General features: G+C 34.9%; 1 protein-coding gene across 1 annotated transcript in view; it reads left to right on the top strand.

The window, feature by feature from the left end:
• LOC126979072 (dendritic arbor reduction protein 1-like) overlaps nt 1-16498 on the top strand; it is a 92965-nt gene extending 76467 nt beyond the window's left edge. The window contains exons 3-8 of the mRNA XM_050828263.1: nt 7201-7641; nt 8022-8126; nt 11238-11400; nt 13657-13716; nt 14708-14946; nt 16038-16498. Coding sequence (XP_050684220.1) covers nt 7201-7641; nt 8022-8126; nt 11238-11400; nt 13657-13716; nt 14708-14898 — 960 coding nt within the window. The 3' untranslated portion in view covers nt 14899-14946; nt 16038-16498. The remainder of the gene's footprint in view (nt 1-7200; nt 7642-8021; nt 8127-11237; nt 11401-13656; nt 13717-14707; nt 14947-16037) is intronic.
• The last annotated feature ends 1145 nt before the right edge of the window (nt 16499-17643 follow it).

Raw genomic sequence — 17643 nt, forward strand, 5'->3', positions numbered from 1 at the left:
AAACAAAAAACCAGTATTAAGCAATCAAAGCTAACATAGTTCTCTTTTATAAGCAAAGAAAATCTTCAATAAGTTTATACGATAAAAAATTATGAGTTATTAAAACTACATATAATACTACTGCGTAATATAAATTAATGACGCTGAAAAAATTAAAAAAAAACTTTATATTTTGTTTCAACTAAGTATCACTAAGCGCAATAAAAAGACAAGAATGCTATTTATTATGAATACTTTCATTTAAATGAGTCCCAAATTTATTGGTCCATGGCCCGAGATAAGTACCTTCGTGTTAATTTTAATGTTTGTTGGCATTAAACGAATTACTTGAGAGGTTGTCAATAGTGAAAAGGCTGTATCAATTATATTTACTTACGATTTGAATATAACCAAAGAATCAATTCGATTAATTTAAAAGCACTTGTATTGGCAAGGTGCTATTTAATATATATAAGATCAGTAGATACGATAGAATTCATATCAGCTAGAGAAAATTGCTTTCACGTGAGGCGACTGGTCACGCAAACAAGCTCTGATTCATATAAAAATGTGGACATGGTACAACCGGACACCTAACTTACTTTTTACTCCACTATCGATTACTTATCACTTTTTGAAATACTTACTCGTAATGTCAACTGCATATTAACAGGGTGCTTAGTAGAGATAAAATATTACTTATAGAATCTAAATAATATAAAAAATTAAATTGTTGAATAAGGTCACACGAGAAAAAAAAAATTAAGAGTATATCTTATGTAATACTGCGTGCGCATTGACATAATTTCCCGACCATGAACTTAGTTGATAAATCTTTCTGTAGTTATATCTGAAAAGATATATTCAATCAAGTCAATTTAGCACGTGATACTGTGAACATTATAATATAACTATAGAAGCCGTGGAGTACTACAAGTAGGGGTTTGTATTTTTAACTTCCTATGTTGCAGCCATATTGTCGCTATAACGGTAAGATTTGCTTCGTCATGACACGTCTAGACGAGCATTTCGTCATATCAATTATACATAAAGTTGCCATAAGTTCTGTTATAAATAAAAATTCAATTTTTTTTTGTATTAGGTAATGTTATTTGAATAATACTTACGTGTATTTGCTGAAGTTATACTACTTTTGGTGCGTTAGGGATAAATTAACAGAGTGAATTTGTACATTGCGCACGCACACCGTCACGCAAATTCGACACACCCTGACTGCTGCTGGTCAACTAGACTATTTCTATCATACTTCAGCTACCAGGCCTTTTGTAACACATCCAATAAATTCATTGGAATTTATATATGATATAATTTCAATTTACCTACAAGTTTTAAAACAATAAAAATAATTCCTCTTTAATTATATTAAAATAATTTAATGATATTTAATTACAGTTATTTAACTATAATTATGTGTTATAATAATATTTTCAGTGGTTGCATATTTTAATACCTTCTTTATTTATTTCTTAATATGATCTCAGTTGATTCTTTAGTCTGTCGCACTATATAATAATGATAGATGGTAACCAGTAGTCGTTATCATTATCTCTGTAGCGACTAACCTCTCTAGATTCAAACTAAAATTATATACCATAGCTGATACCCCGCGACGTTGTTCGCGTACGTATTTTTACACCTTGGGTTACATTACTGGACTTTTAGTAGGGATCCCTATTTTTTTTTGAAAATGTTATATAGCCTATAACACTCGGGGATAATGTAGGTACCCAACAGTGAAAGAATTATTCAAATCGGTTAAGTAGTTGCGGAGCCTATTCAATGCAAACAGACAAAGAATCAAATCTATCCTCTTTTTAATATTAGTATAGATAACTAGGATATTCCCGCGACTGCGTTCTTATAAAACACGGATCGCTAAATGTCATTAATACTATAGTTTAATAAACAATGTACCAAACAAACATATTTACAATTTTTTTTTATTTTTAAAGTAATATCCCTCACTTCTTAAATTAATTAAATTTATAAACGGACAAAATTTGTGTCGGAAGGAAGGAAGAGGTCAAGGGTTCCAGTCCTGCATCGTTCATAAATTTCGGTTACAAATATAATTTAAATATATTTATAATAGATGTCAGATTAGGAAATTCCAAGTTATTTTTTGCAATGTTATCTCTTGTACGGAAATAATCAAAACGCTACGATTGTTACTTATTGCAGTCATAAGAAATTAATTATAGCAACAACTTATATAGCCTATCATTAGCGGAATCTCATATTCTTATTACACACTTGATTTTATTTAGATCGATGAGGCCATTCTTCGATATGTGTCTATGACGTCATTGCAACTCAACGTTATCCATAAAAAGCCAATCATAATATTGTAATATATAGACTTTCTAAAGTCCTAACATTACTGTATTTGCCCTTATATTATCAGATTTATAACCTAATATTTGAACAAGTTGTATCAGCCTCTGCAAGGTACAGGTTCTATTGAAGACAAAGATCTATGGAAGCTAAACTCCGCCTTTCATTTGCGTGCACTTGGCTCTTGCAATCTCATTCGGGTCTACTAAAATTCAGAGCAAATGAAAATATTTCATAGCTCAAATATTTTAAGATACAATTTTGTATGGTAACATTTTATTTTGGTTTCAATCACATATGTTAGTAATATAATAATCACAAACATTTAACGTTATATACGTTTGAAGTGAAATTTTAAATATTAGCTGTACCACAAATGCTACAGATTATTCTTAACTTATACTTACCTTAACTCCATAACCTCTTATAATTTTGGATACGGCGTTATGGTATAATTAAGTGATTTAAACGTGGATATAAATAAATATTACTAGTTTTAATGTAACAGTACAATAAACATAATAAACAAAATAAGTGAATTAACTCTTATCCATTTTATTATTATATTTTAAGTTTAAGCATGTAAAGAGTGTAATTTGTTTGTGAGAAGGTAATGAATGGAGTGTTAAAATGCAATGTTTATTCGCTATCTACGAACCAATAGTTAATCTGTAACACGGCCTAATCTGTGGTACAGTTGCCTAAGCCAGTCTCCGCACGGTAGAGGAGATGTTGGCGCAATCGTTCGATCCGCAAAGGTCATGGAAGGAATTCGCGCGGTCCAGCGTTCTTGCGACATTACTTCTGAGGGTTTAATCGTCAGGCGGCAGCGAGAAAAGGCTTAGGCCTCGTTCAAACTGAGTCAAACACCACGCAGATGTAAGACACACTGACGCAGATAGGCACATTAGTTGTAGCAAAATAAACGTGGTATCGGAACTCTACCGTTTCTTTGTTAATGTCGTTCCCTTCGTAGACGAGCAGGACATTCAGCTGATGGTAATAGATACGTCCTGCCCATTACAATGCAGTGCCACTCAGGACTGTTGAAAAAAATTCTGAGCGGCACTACAACTGCGCTGGAGACAAGACTACATACAACGTAAGTCTCATTTGCCCTGTAATTTCACTAGCTACGGCGCCCTTCAGACCGAAACACAGTAATGCTTACACATTACTGCTTCACGGCAGAAATAGGCGCCATTGTGGTACCATTAATCTAGCTGACATCCTGTGCAAAGGAGCCTCCCACTGGTGACCCTTGCCATAACGCATATTCACTTAACGTTGCGTAGATATGTAGATGAAGTCTAGACATCTTGTGTGTCTTCTACCGCATTTATCACGGGGAGTGTTCCGTAGAGCTGTTTGACCTGAGTCCTGCCGCAGGATTCTACCTTTATACTACACCAGGTGAATGTAAAACATTCCTCCACATTACGGCTTTCAATACACTTTCTGCCACGTTCAAGCAAACTACGGGATGAATTTCCTTGCACGGTGTGAGTTTCCAACACGATCCGACCTACCCATATCAAGAACATCTCCAAAAAACACACTTTATTAAAAGGTCAACAACGCTCCTGTAATTCCCTTTTTTTATGAAAATAAGGGACGAGACGAGCAGGACGTTCACCTGATGATTGATACGCCCCGCCCATTACTATGCAGTTCCGCTCAGGATTCTTGAAAAACCCCAAAGATTCTGAGCGGCGCTACAACAGCGCTCGTCACCTTGAGACATAAGATGTTAAGTCTCATTTGCCCAGTTATTTCACTAGCTACGGCGCCCTTCAGACCGAAACACAGTAATGCGTACACAATACTGCTTCACGGCAGAAACAGGCGCCGTTGTGCCGGCATCCTGTGCAAAGGAGCCTCCCTCTGGTAAATTCCTCAGGTGTTACAGCAGAGTGGCATACTATTCAAAATACAAAGTTACAGCAACAAATCATTCTTTAATAATAATTTAAATTCAATCCTCTTCTTCCTTGCTGTAGGGATCTCTCCGTTAGAGATATTCATCTCTCTCGCACGCGTTGTTTGTTTATACGCTGGTATACCAACTGTAAGTCTGATAAACCGCTGCCGTATGAACCGCTTCAGTGTGAACGAAGCTTTACCAATCTCGAGTTATTGAGCAGGTTGATCTGATATTAGCACGGCCGTTGCGGGAGCAATTGACTTCCCAAGGACGGAACAATTCGACATTTTGCAGACTACGTTACTGTTAATAGTTTAAATTCATAATAATGTAATTTTGCGCAAACAAATAATTAAGTTAAGTCAGTCTACGATAATGACGGAATATAGCTTTACTTATTGAGTCTTATTTGTCTGCTAAGAATGTTAACACGGAAATAATACCAGAAAAGCAATATATAATAGGTTTGTCTATCTGTTCGTTTGTTTCACCTAACTCGTGAAATGGCTGAAACGACACAGATGGGACTTTCACTAAGAGTAACTAAAATCCAATTTAACAATAAATCAATTCAACAGTCAGATTTCGACGACAAATAAACGATGTATAGGTGAAATGTTCGTCAGCCAGAAATACTTAATCTTAAAAAATCAATATCTTACGTTGCTTCATAAAAGATTTTCGTAATTCGAGTTCGTCTCGTCACCTGCCTGCCTGCCGCCTGCGTCGTCATCTTAGCGAGCGTGGGCCCGTGCTCCATTGTATGCTAATCATAAGTACTCGATCATTGCCTGATGGAGAAATTGGAAACAGCAAGAACGTCTTTGTAATCAAATACATTTTTCCGATTATCAAAGGATTAAGGGCACACACTTAGAATATATTGAAGTAATAGATACCTTTAGGCACAGCTTAGTTACCTGGCTACGTCGTTTTCCGTTTTAGTGTTTCTTGCACCGCTTGTTCTCTCTCAGAGCGCCATTTGTTTCTGAAGCGGTAGTAGTATCTAGCATATTAGAAATGACATCAAAAAGAATTCTAAAGGTATCAATTTTGAGAAAATAAATGCCTTTTTACCTCAATACCAAGCATCTATATATTGATCTAAATCATTTGTACATCTAGATTTGCACTGTGACAGCTTTGAAAACGAAAATAATCGAGGTTGTCAGTAAGCCTCTATTTTGGGTAACGTACGCACACTAACACAAAGTGGCATACAAATTACGAGTGTAAGACGTTGCTTATCACGCACGCTAATAAGAATAAACCTGGCCTATTTTCATCAGTCTAGTGCTGCTAGAAGAAGCTCTATCTAGACATAATATCTATACATATATATGTACGTGGTGCAAAACATTGGATTCCTTTTTAAGAACATCGCCCGGCACGGATTAGCTTGGGATTGTGAAAGTTTGAAACTTGGAGTATAAGTGCAACAAGGTAAAACAATATAACATTATAAAACGTTTCAATAAAAAAAAGGCTTGGAATTGCGACACTAAGCGTACTATCTCCATGATGATCTCCATTTAATGTATAATATACCAACGACTGATTAAACTCAGTAAAAAGGAAACTTAAAGGATTAATATTAGTAAAAGTCAATGAACCACAAATTTTACAATGATAATATTCTAGTAAATAGTTTTATTTCGTTATATTTCGCCATACGATCCGATTTTTTGTTGAGGAATGCTTCTGTTATAATTTTTTATATTATCGTTTGTAGCCAGCTGCAAGAAATGTTATATAATGCTTAAGCAATGTCTGCTTAAAATACGGTTCCCTGTGGGATTCATCTTTGTGAATAAGGATTTGCATGGCAAATTTCTTGTGCTATTTCTTAGAATAAATCATTTTGTACAGACATATTCGAATATGACATTTGAGTACAACTTTATAAGGTTCAGATTGCTCAGGGATTTTACAACAACAATGCGTTGACGAAGTAAACCAGATATATTGATATACGTACTTATGGACATAAAATATTCTAGCGTATAAACAAACAAAGCTTGAAATTTATTAATTTATTTATTTAGAATTAGGTCTATTAGCAGTTAAAGCAATAAAACTTATAAAAAAGCAACAAAATTGTATAACCCATGAAAAATTAAAAAATATCTCTCAGACCTGAAAAGAACAGACGAAAGAAACTGGGCGGGCTTTATTTAAAATTAAGATATGGTTATTATCTAATATCATACAATAATATTTATTATTTACCCTGAGGGCGGTCCTCCATTCGCAATCCGTGGTATCATTAAGAATGTCATTTATGTTATACTAACCTTTGCCACACAAACTCTTATAACAATTCTTTTGAATTTCGTAATACATTTGTTTTGAACATAATCTGAATGATTTTGTTTTATGTTTGCCAACAAAACAGGATACTACTTTATGATATTGACTTGACTTCGACTTTGATATTTATTTAAAGCACTCTCTAATATTCTTCCTGAATCTGGACAAGTACTTTGAAAAGATTAGGAGTATAACCATTTAAATATCCAATTTATTATGCTTTCCTACCCGTGACTGCAAATCTTTTGCAGCAGTTTGCAATGCGGAACTGTATCGAAGGCCTTACTCAAATCTGTATAAATAACATCAATTTGTTGGAGAGTACATAGTATAGAGTCATCAATAGAGCCCATGTACTATGATTCATGTATTGTGTTAATTTTTTTAATGTTCTTGTACAAAGGGGGCACACAAGAGATTCAAATAACAAAAAAAAAACAGTCAGCCACGCTTGGAATAAGCTCCTTAGTACATATTAAGAATACCATTAGCTAACGAACAGATTGAGAAATCAAAATTGCTTACGCATGATTGGGGTGTTAGGCCATCTCTATACACTACTATATCTTACAGATGTATAACAACATATCGCGAAGTTCACGTTGTTATAACTAGTTTTTGTTTCTTTTCAGACTTCTGAGCTCGAATCGTTGCTCTGCAAGCAAGAGGGGGCTTCGCTCGCAACTGCTCCCATGGACCTCTTTGATGGCGGCACCTCCTCCCGCGACGATGCTTTCCTCCGCCCGGCTCTGTGGGAGGACATCGCCTCTTCTATTAGGAACATTGACCCTGAAAACGCGAATATGCTCGCACCTCTTGGGGCAACACATGTTAAGCTCGAAACAGACGATCCGTTACTTGAAGAATGCGCCACACCACTACTTAGTCCGTTGGAAATCAAGACGGAGAGATTATGTATACCTCTATCATATGCACAGCAGCAGGGACATCCGCATCAGAATCACCAGCAGCCAAGCTCGTCTTACTCCAAGTACCCACCATCGAGGCTCGTGTATATGTCGCCTCTGACACCACCTGGTTCAGACCAGGGTAGTCCAGGAAACACTATCCAGGTAACACAAACACCACGCTAATCTGCTTTGCGACAAGCTTGCGTTTTATCGACTGATGGTACCATCTTTGCAAAGCTATTGTATATTACTTATGTTATCAAATAAAACAATTTCAGTAGACTTGGCTAAAATATTACATCAAAGGTATACATACAACTTGATGCTGGTAAATAATATATGCTCCTCATATATAAAGCAAGTAAGTTTTTAATATGACATTTCTATATTTTACCCTAAAATACATGTGTGACAAGTTTGAAGCCAACTAATGGTGAGCAGCTATGGAAGTTTTAGTATCTTGTAAAACCAAATATATGCACATATAGGTTCATCATTTGTTGGTCTCTCGTGTAAGACAGCACACAATGTTCTCATTTCAGGGTGGACCACGCCGTACCCCTCCGCCGCCGTATCACGCGGCACCCTTGCTGCGTGCACCAGTTCTTCCTCATCATCAAACTACGCACACACAGCATCATCCATCGGTGACGACTTTATAATATATTCAACACGACCTTGTTATATATATATATATTTGTGAAGGGTCTGTTTTTTATTTTAAAAAATAGAACAGCGTCAATATCACTACATATTATAAGACAAAGTCCTCCGCCACGTCTGCCTGTCTGTCTCTTTGCGATTAACACAATAACTACTATTTTTTTTCACCGATTTTCATTCTTCTTTTAGCGTTACTTTCTAAGAAGATTTTAGTGTATATTTTGTTAATTTTCTTGGAGGTGTCGGCGAAAATGAGCCGTGTGGGAGCTTTCAACGTAAACGCTGTCTAAGCCCTTTTAGATATAACAAAATAAAGTAAAAGGCATTTATTTTCTACATTAGAATCCTTTTTGATGTTATTTCTAACACTACCACCGCTTCGAAACAAATGGCACTCTGAGAGAGAAGAAGCGGCGCAAGAAACTCTCCCAGCATTCTTTATTTACGCTCCTTTTAATAAAATATACTATATTGCACTGTCATTGCTATTGCTATAATAGTAAATTTTTACAAAGGCCGGGAAATAGGCAATTGCAGGTCGAGTGTAAGTTTGAAGGCTGGGCCGTAGGCGAGAATCTCACTAAATACGAAACAGGCAATTGCCAATTCCCGCCGAGGCATATATAGTGCTTTTCTCAAAAGAATGCAGGGAAATAAAACACACTTTTAGTATTATACATAAAATTAATTTTACCTTTCACTTCCATTCCAAATTTGGGCTCTGATCTTAAATCTGGTGGAGTACAATCAATCTCCATTTCACTCTCTGAACCATTGGAACTCATTTTAGTTATTATTACATTTATATTTATTAAGTAGGTATGTAAATAACTAATCATTTTTTTTTAATTAATTCGTTCTTTCGAACAGGCTATAGCCAGGGGCCTTAAATCCAATCCAGTCTTAAAGTCATCAGTTATTTTACCATTTCCGATAATGTATAATTCTCTATAGAATATTTTCCATATTTTCCTTTTAGTAAGTCCAAATCCCGTAATATAGTCTCTAATAATTTTCCCCTTTTCTTAAAGTCAAATCCAGTGTAATTTGCATAACTTTTTAGAATAATACCTACCTATTTACATTATCTGTTCAATAACAAATCAAGATAAATTTTCAGCTTTGCCGCCAATTTTTTTTTTATAATCTGTGCGGACAGGCAAACGCATTTATGGCTACAAAGCCACGTAAACGCAATTTGTACTAAACAAAGATACTATGGTATGCCAAGAATGACAAAAGAGATCCGATCAAAGAGTATTTAATAACCCCAGCACGCTGTTTCATACAACATTGCACCAAAAGAAGAAAAAAAAAAAATACAACATTGCAGGAGCGTTGTAATGTTCCAAATTCAAAAAACGCTCCTGCAATGGATTTGATTTTCTTTCTCTGAAAATTCTATACTATGCGTGTTCTTTTTTCGAAAATAATGACAATATTTTCGATGCCATGCATGCATGGGCATGTTTGATAAAAATAATCTTAATCTAGTCCCAGGTTGGCAAAGCTGTGGAGTAGTAGGATTTACGGCAGAGCCATTTTTTAATAAAACATTTAAATTTATTTATAGATAATGCCTGAACAGTGACTAGGACTCTATTATAAAAGTATATACATTTACCCTTAAAGCTATTATTATATATCTTATGAAGCTTACTATAATTAGTTATAAGCAATCCCTTATTTCTAGTGTAATAATATACATTATTCCTGTTGCTAGGTAGGTAAATCTTTTTTTTTCTATTCACAGAACAGCGTTCGTTGGAGACAGGCGGAGGACTTTGTTTTATAATATGTGAACATGAAAAATAAAAGCAAGGATTTCTAATCATATTTGTAAACACCCAATTCTTTAGTGTACTTCTCATATGTATAGTTCTATAGTATCATACATATTTTTTTTAAATAATAAGGGATGAGACTAGCAGGACTTTCATCTGATGGTAATTGATGGGCCCTGCCCATTACAATGCAGTGCCGCTCGGGACTCTCGAAAAATCCAAAAATTCTGAGTGGCATTACAATTGCGCACGTCAACTTGAGACATAAGATGTTAAGTCTCGTTTGCCCAGAAATTTCACTAGCTACTGCGCCTTCAAACTGTAACACAGTAATATTTACATATTAATGCTTCACGGCACAAATAGGCGCCGTTGTGGTACCCATAATCTAGCCGGTTTCCTGCGCAAAAGAGCCTCCCACAATTGATAACTATTTCTTATGGATAACATACTATATCCATTCTAATACTTTAATACTAAATTAATACTATATTAATCTACTTACTATATTTTATTTCTACATATTACATAATATACATCTACATACACAATTCATTTCTGATAGCTTTAGAATATTATTCCTGAATACTAGGTACATCATTTTTTCTATTGACAGAACAGCGTCAATCGGAAGACAGGCGATGGACGTTTGATGAAAAATAAAAGCAAGGAATTCTAATCATTAATCATCATTAATACTTCTTATTTTAGTTTTTTAGTATAGTTCTACACTATTCAATCAAATATATTACAATGTTATTATCAACTGAACCAAGTACCAAGGAAACAGGACTAGGGCAGCAAAATAAAGGCCATTTACACACTTCAGGTGCGTTCTCTACGCGGAGACCATAGTTCCCCAGAGTAGGAACTCTGGTGAGAAGAATGAAACACTATGTCATATCCTGAACAAATGCAGTACACGCCACACCATAATTAATATATTTGTTAAAGTTAAACTTACATTGAGATGTTTTCACTTTGTCCTAACGCATCTATAGATGGCGTTTCCGAGCTTAATACCTTTGCATCGTATAACCTTATACAGGTTCACACGATGATTATTCCCAAAAATGTACATTTTGCTAAAACTTGCCGACAAGATGACGCTGCATCTCATTTATACAGGTCTACCCACTATGAGAATTACCGTGGTCAAGGTTCGAAAGTAATAAATATAGATCAAGTACTTAATAGTTATGGAAATCGTTTCAAACTTTGCAAACCCATTTCTACGGTTTTGTTGTTATTCAGGAAAGACCTTGATAATTTGTAATAAAATTGTGATACTAATATATGCTCCGTTTTCAGGCAATGCCCCAAATGCAAATGGTGCCACAGCCTCATCAACCTGCCCACCAACATAATATTTCCATTCCTCACTCCAGACTACCACACACTACACCTATTAAATACAACAGACGGAACAATCCGGAACTGGAGAAGAGGCGTGTTCATCATTGTGATTTTCTAGGTACGTTTTAATTTATATAAAGATTCGATTACATCATCGATCCCTGTTTTTCTTTCTTAATTTTGATATTAATTTATTACAATTAGTACTCTACAGCTGGGAAATTACTTTACGTCATGATTTATCATTTCAATTCAGCCTAGCGAAACTCTCTAAGAAAAAAGCGATTCACTCGATTGTATGAAACGTGCAGTCATTGATAGATTGACAGATGTCGGCTATAATCTTGTAAAACGAAGATAGCCGAATTCAACTACGTTTTATGCAACTATTCCCTTTCAAACTTAGCCGGATTATACTTCGTCGCCAATCTCGATAATCACTACTATTTCAAACTTGTCAAAAAAGTGCACGTTTCATAGTAAACTAAATTTCAATTTTACTAAGGTAGTCCCGCATCTTATTACGTAGTATTCACATTCTCTTTGCATGAATTACCAAAATAGATCAAAATCCCCGGATGGAAAAGTCAAGTCTACTTTGTCTCTTACTGACACTGCATTAAAAATTAAACGTCGCAATGTTATTCGCGACTTGTATTGCATTTTTTTTTTAAATATGTAATCTAATTTGTTGATAACATTCACTCACTTTGACAGAAATTATTTAATTATTTTAGAACAACAGCTTTAGCTTAATCGCTTAAATATATGTATTATAAATAATTATTGAATTATAAATTTATATAATTCATTTTTTTATATAATTCAATGTCATGTACTCACAAATACTTACACAATACTACGTTAAAGAAACAGGGTCCCAAATTGGGTGTTATGAGTTTGAAATTGAAAATTGAAGTTATGAAATTATGAGTGCACGTGTTAATACGAGGGCTGCACTGAAAGTATCGGGAATGGAATATTTCCACTGTTCCTGTCATAGTAAAATCTTTTTAATTGAAAACTCCTTGGTTTTAAAAATTGAATACCATTTATTTATTTAAAAAAGATTCTCGGTCTTGTCACAAGGTCTTTTCAAACTTGTTTAGTCTTTGAAAAAATGGAATTGACTCGAGAAAATTCTAGAGCGATGATTTATTATGCCTTTCGAAGTGGTTTAACACAAAAACAGTGTGTTGACCGGATGATTTCTGCGTTTGGTGATGCAGCCCCATCCAAAACCATAATTTATCACTGGTTTGCTGAATTTCAACGTGGACGTGTCAAGCTCAGTGATGATTCCCGTCAAGGTCGTCCAAAAACTGCAGTTACCAAAGAAAACGTTGATGCTGTGCGTAAGCTGATTGAGGAAGATCGACATGTGACATACCGCGAAATTTAGGCAACTTTAGACATTGGCATGAGTCAAATACAAATAATCTTGCATGAACAATTAGGTGTAAAAAAGTTGTTTTCCCAATGGATACCGCATTTGCTCTGTGAAGAGCAAAAAGCGGCTCGCGTTATTTGGTGCGACAGAACTCTCGAAAGATTCCACGCAGGGTCCTCAAATGCTGTTTACAACATCGTATCAGGTGACGAATCCTGGATATACGCGTACGAACCCGTAACAAAAAACCAGTCACGAGTTTGGGTGTTCGAAAATGAGTTAAAGCCAACAAAAATTATTCGTTCACGGAGTGTTGCAAAAAAAATGGTGGCCACGTCTGTCTCCAAAACCGTCCATGTTGCGACTTTTCCACTTGAGGGACAAAGAACGGTTAATGCAGAATGGTATGCTAGCATTTGTTTGCCACAGGTCGTTTCTGAACTCCGTAAAGAGAACTGCAACCGCCGCATCATCCTTCATCACGACAATGCAAGTTCTCACACCGCGCACAGAACAAAAGAGTTTTTAGAGCAAGAAAACATAGAATTATTAGACCATCCGCCCTACAGCCTCGACCTAAGCCCTAATGACTTCTATACTTTCCTAAAATAAAGAATAAATTGCGTGATCAGAGATTTTCATCACCTGAAGAAGCTGTGGACGCCTACAAAACGGCCATTTTGGAGACCCCAACTTCCGAATGGAATGGTTGCTTCAATGATTGGTTCCATCGTATGGAAAATGTGTAAAATTTCGCAGAAAATACTTCGAAACGCAATAAATACATTTTTAAATAGTAATGTTGTGTCACTTCCTTGATTCCCGAAATTTTCAGTGCCACCCTCGTATAATTCCTGCTCCGTTTTAATCTAATAATAATCTTAGTGTCAGGCTGTATTTATAGTGACTACACATTTTTATAACAATCAATTGGGAAATTTCAAAAGTATTTATTTTAATCTCGCATACTGGTATTAATTACAGGTTGTTCGAAAGTATATACTAAAAGTTCACACCTGAAAGCGCATCAAAGGATACACACAGGTAAATATCTGAAACAATACAAACATATAAGAATCATTATTATAAACTAGCACAGCAAATGTTTCAATTATTTCAGCAAGCGATATAATTAAGGAATATTCTATTGATAATTGATATTATTTATCGTTAGCCTAGCGAATTATTTATTCAATAATTGTAACGTGACAATAATTAATTATAATTTTGAAATTTTACAAAAAGGCGGATTGTGTTCAGTTTAATTTGTCGCAAAAAATAAGTTATAACGGATACGTAATAATAGATAATATCTCTTTAACAACATCACTAAACCACGCGATTTTCTACATTTCACCAAATTCTGGAGTCCACGCAGTCAGAGCTGTGGGCTAAAGCCGCTGTCCCACCGCTGCGCACGGAGTATGTGCTAAACATCGCTTTACAAGGAAATGTATGTGATTGTGTCCACTGCAGCACACGGACACGCTAAGCATCAATTGACGACATTGATACATGCGTGGAATGCTAGAATTGGCGCTGACATAGCTCAACGCTTTCAACGTGATGGTGAGCTACGCTATAGTTGCTGTACTGCAGTGGAAACATAAACCTACGTTGTCAAACAAATGAATCCACGAAACTATAAAAATAAATTAACAAAAAAACAACCGACTTCAAAAACACTATTCCAAAACAATAAATATATTATGCACTAAAAGAATAAAAATAAATCGTATTTTCACACAATCCAATTAATAAATTTAATTCTAGTTATTGTTATATTATTATTATTTTTGGAATCAGTGTCCTCCCGCCGCGGTCGCGCTCTTTCCTCTTGCCTTCTCACGTCGCGCGTGCGACTCAAGCACATCAATAGGCTATAACAATGTATTGTCTACTGGCTGACACCGACTAAAAAAGGAGGTTAAATATGCGCCGAGTGCTCAAGCACATCATGCACAGCGGTGGGATAGTGGCTTTAAGCTCTGAACAAACAATTTGGGATTATTGTAATGATATTTGTATACCGTAGGAGAAAAGCCATACACTTGCCAATGGCCTGAGTGTGAATGGAGGTTCGCTCGTTCGGACGAACTAACGCGCCACTATCGAAAGCATACTGGAGCGAAACCCTTCAAGTGCGCCGTGTGTGAACGCTCCTTCGCCAGATCGGATCATCTTGCTTTACACATGAAACGACACTTGCCCAAGTCGTCCAAATGACACGCAAGAAGAGGCGTAGAGCAAGCGCCTGCGCCTCACACCACTCAGGTAACCAATATCACACTTTATATAATTTAACTTCACGAGGCACATGAGTGCAAACCACAGAACAGATAAATTAAACTGTTCTGTGGGACAAACGAATGTATTGCTCACCTAATCTTATATTGATCTATAGAGTACTTGGACCTGTGCTCAGATTGAGTGTAAGCTTAGCATAATCGTTAATTTCGTTTCTATAGTTATTAGACAGCCCGATGCAAAAGTCAAGTTTACGATTTAACACACTTTTTACAGTTTTACGCAATGACGATCTCAGTTTTACGTAATTGAAGTCTGAGCAAAGTCTAAGTACGTTCTATAGATCTCAGCCTTAATGATTTTAATGTATGAGAAGTAATTTTTTTCTAATTGTATAAAAATAATTTGACGATATTTAACTAAACGTTATTTAACTAAATTATGCAGTATAATCATATTTTCATTGGTTGTTTTTAATACTTCCTTTATTGTAGTGTTTTTTAATGATGTTGGTTTTGTTACGCCAAAGAAGGATCAATTCTTGCATGCGTATATAAGTACACATAAAGTTTTTTTGTAAAGTCTATGCCGTCTCGTCCTGGTTACCATTCCACGCTTATTACACGGTTTGGTTACACGTGGCTTGGAATTCTTTGAAAGTTACTCTGTTTAAAAGTGCCACATATTCAGATAGTGAGTTTTTAGTGAGGTTTGGCGTGTCGTGAGAAGGTGGAACTCTGCGATAGGAATAAGATGAAACAACTCTTCGTATGTCTGTATCGTTATATTGATTTCTCACACACTTCATTACCTGATGTTTTCTTCATAATTATAATTCTATAACTGCTTTAGCCTACTCTGCACTAATAAAAAATTAATATCTGCAATGCTTTAGCCTTGTATTAGCAGTACCAGAATCACCAGAATAATTAAAGAAATACCATACATTTATGCGAAAACAGAAACATTGATATGAGAAGATATCCTTAATTACTATTTTAAGTTATTTTGATGTGGGTTTTAAGTTTTAACGCAGGAAGAAAATATAGTTTAAAAACTAATATATGCTCTTTAAAAAAAATAATTTAGTTTAAAATATTATATTTTTTCTGTTACAGGAACAATCGAATGAAAGTGTTTTTCTGGAATGCGATCTTGAAGCGAGCCTGATAGATACCCTATACAGCGTGCTTTAATTCAGTTTTAATGCTAAAATTGATGTGAAATTACGCAATCTTAAGTCTACTAGCTATATTATTCTCTAGAATTTAGATGAGTACAAATAAATGTATATTAGCAGATGAGCTTTGATAGTCGGTTCAAAATATTTTATTATTAGTGAAGTGACTGTGGACTATGCACGTGGGAAGAATTAGTTTTAATGAACTGCATCATTTTGATGGTTATCTTAACGGTATTATATATTTATATTACTTTTATTGATTATTTGTACTTAGTTTGTTTATATAATTGGTTTATATAATAAAACACCATAAATAATTACCAAGGAAATCGCTTTACATATCTTAATGTTTATTTAATATTTGTAAATTGTTAAAAAGGTAGAATGGCTGTCTGAAAATCAGATATAACATTAAATATGTACATAAGTGATTTTTGACGATTATATATATCTTGTATTGTAAAAGTCACAAGACACGATAAAATAATGCATCATTGTCAAAAATATAATGTCATACGAAGTACGTATGTGGTATTAATATCTGTTAGACTATTGTTTTGAAAGCAGTAAGTATATGAATACAACTCACTCGTTAATAGGGTTAAATCGAAATCATCCGAACATCATAATGAATATGGCCATCATTATTGGTTCTCATAATTTTGCGCATCATTAATTATACAGAACGTATGCATTGACGTACAATAAACCAATAGACTCTCAATTACGTATAAAAATTGTCTGAAGGAAAACTCTGCCTACGCGTCTATTAGGCAGAGTTTTCATTCAGTTGTGTTTTGACAGCGCTTTGAACACAACGCCACTCAAGTGTTCAGTGATAAATAACAGCATATACAAACTTATGATGGATGGAGTGTCGTATTTCAGGTAAGTGTGTCTCGCATATGCACAGACGTCTCTTTTGCAAATTTCTCACCATAATAAATGAGCTTCTTATAAGCGTATACAACACTTTGACTTTGAACATTACTACCACCAAATAAGGTGTTAATTTGAATGAATGTTTTAATATTATCTGTATAAGTCAATGTTGGCGTATATGCAGCGCCGGTTGGACATTTTTGACTACCTTTTATTAGGCGATTGTATGGAGAGTCTAGTTGTATAGTCCGAAGTTAATGTTCGTATGACAATGTCAGACTGGCTGATAAAGATATGTATAAGGATGGTTTCTTGATGGATTTTTATAGGATAGGATATATAGCCAAACAAGGCTGAATGTCTACAGATCATTTGTGACTACTGCTTACTTGTAATGATTAATTGCCAATGCTCGCTTGCGAAACCAGAGAAATAAAAAAAACCTCAGTCAATCCTCGATCGAAAGACCACGGTTTAAATTCCAATCTAATGTGTAGAGCCTTATGATAGCTTTTCCTTTTCCTTAACACTTCTTTATTTATATCATTAAATCACATTTATTTGACCATAATAAATAACAACATATATTAATTTCTAGTACGAATTAATAACAATTGATTCATCTCTATCACTTTAATAGTTAAAGTAACTATCTACAT

The sequence above is a fragment of the Leptidea sinapis genome, chromosome Z, assembly GCF_905404315.1.
Source record: "Leptidea sinapis chromosome Z, ilLepSina1.1, whole genome shotgun sequence".
Classification (NCBI taxonomy): Eukaryota; Metazoa; Arthropoda; class Insecta; order Lepidoptera; family Pieridae; genus Leptidea; species Leptidea sinapis.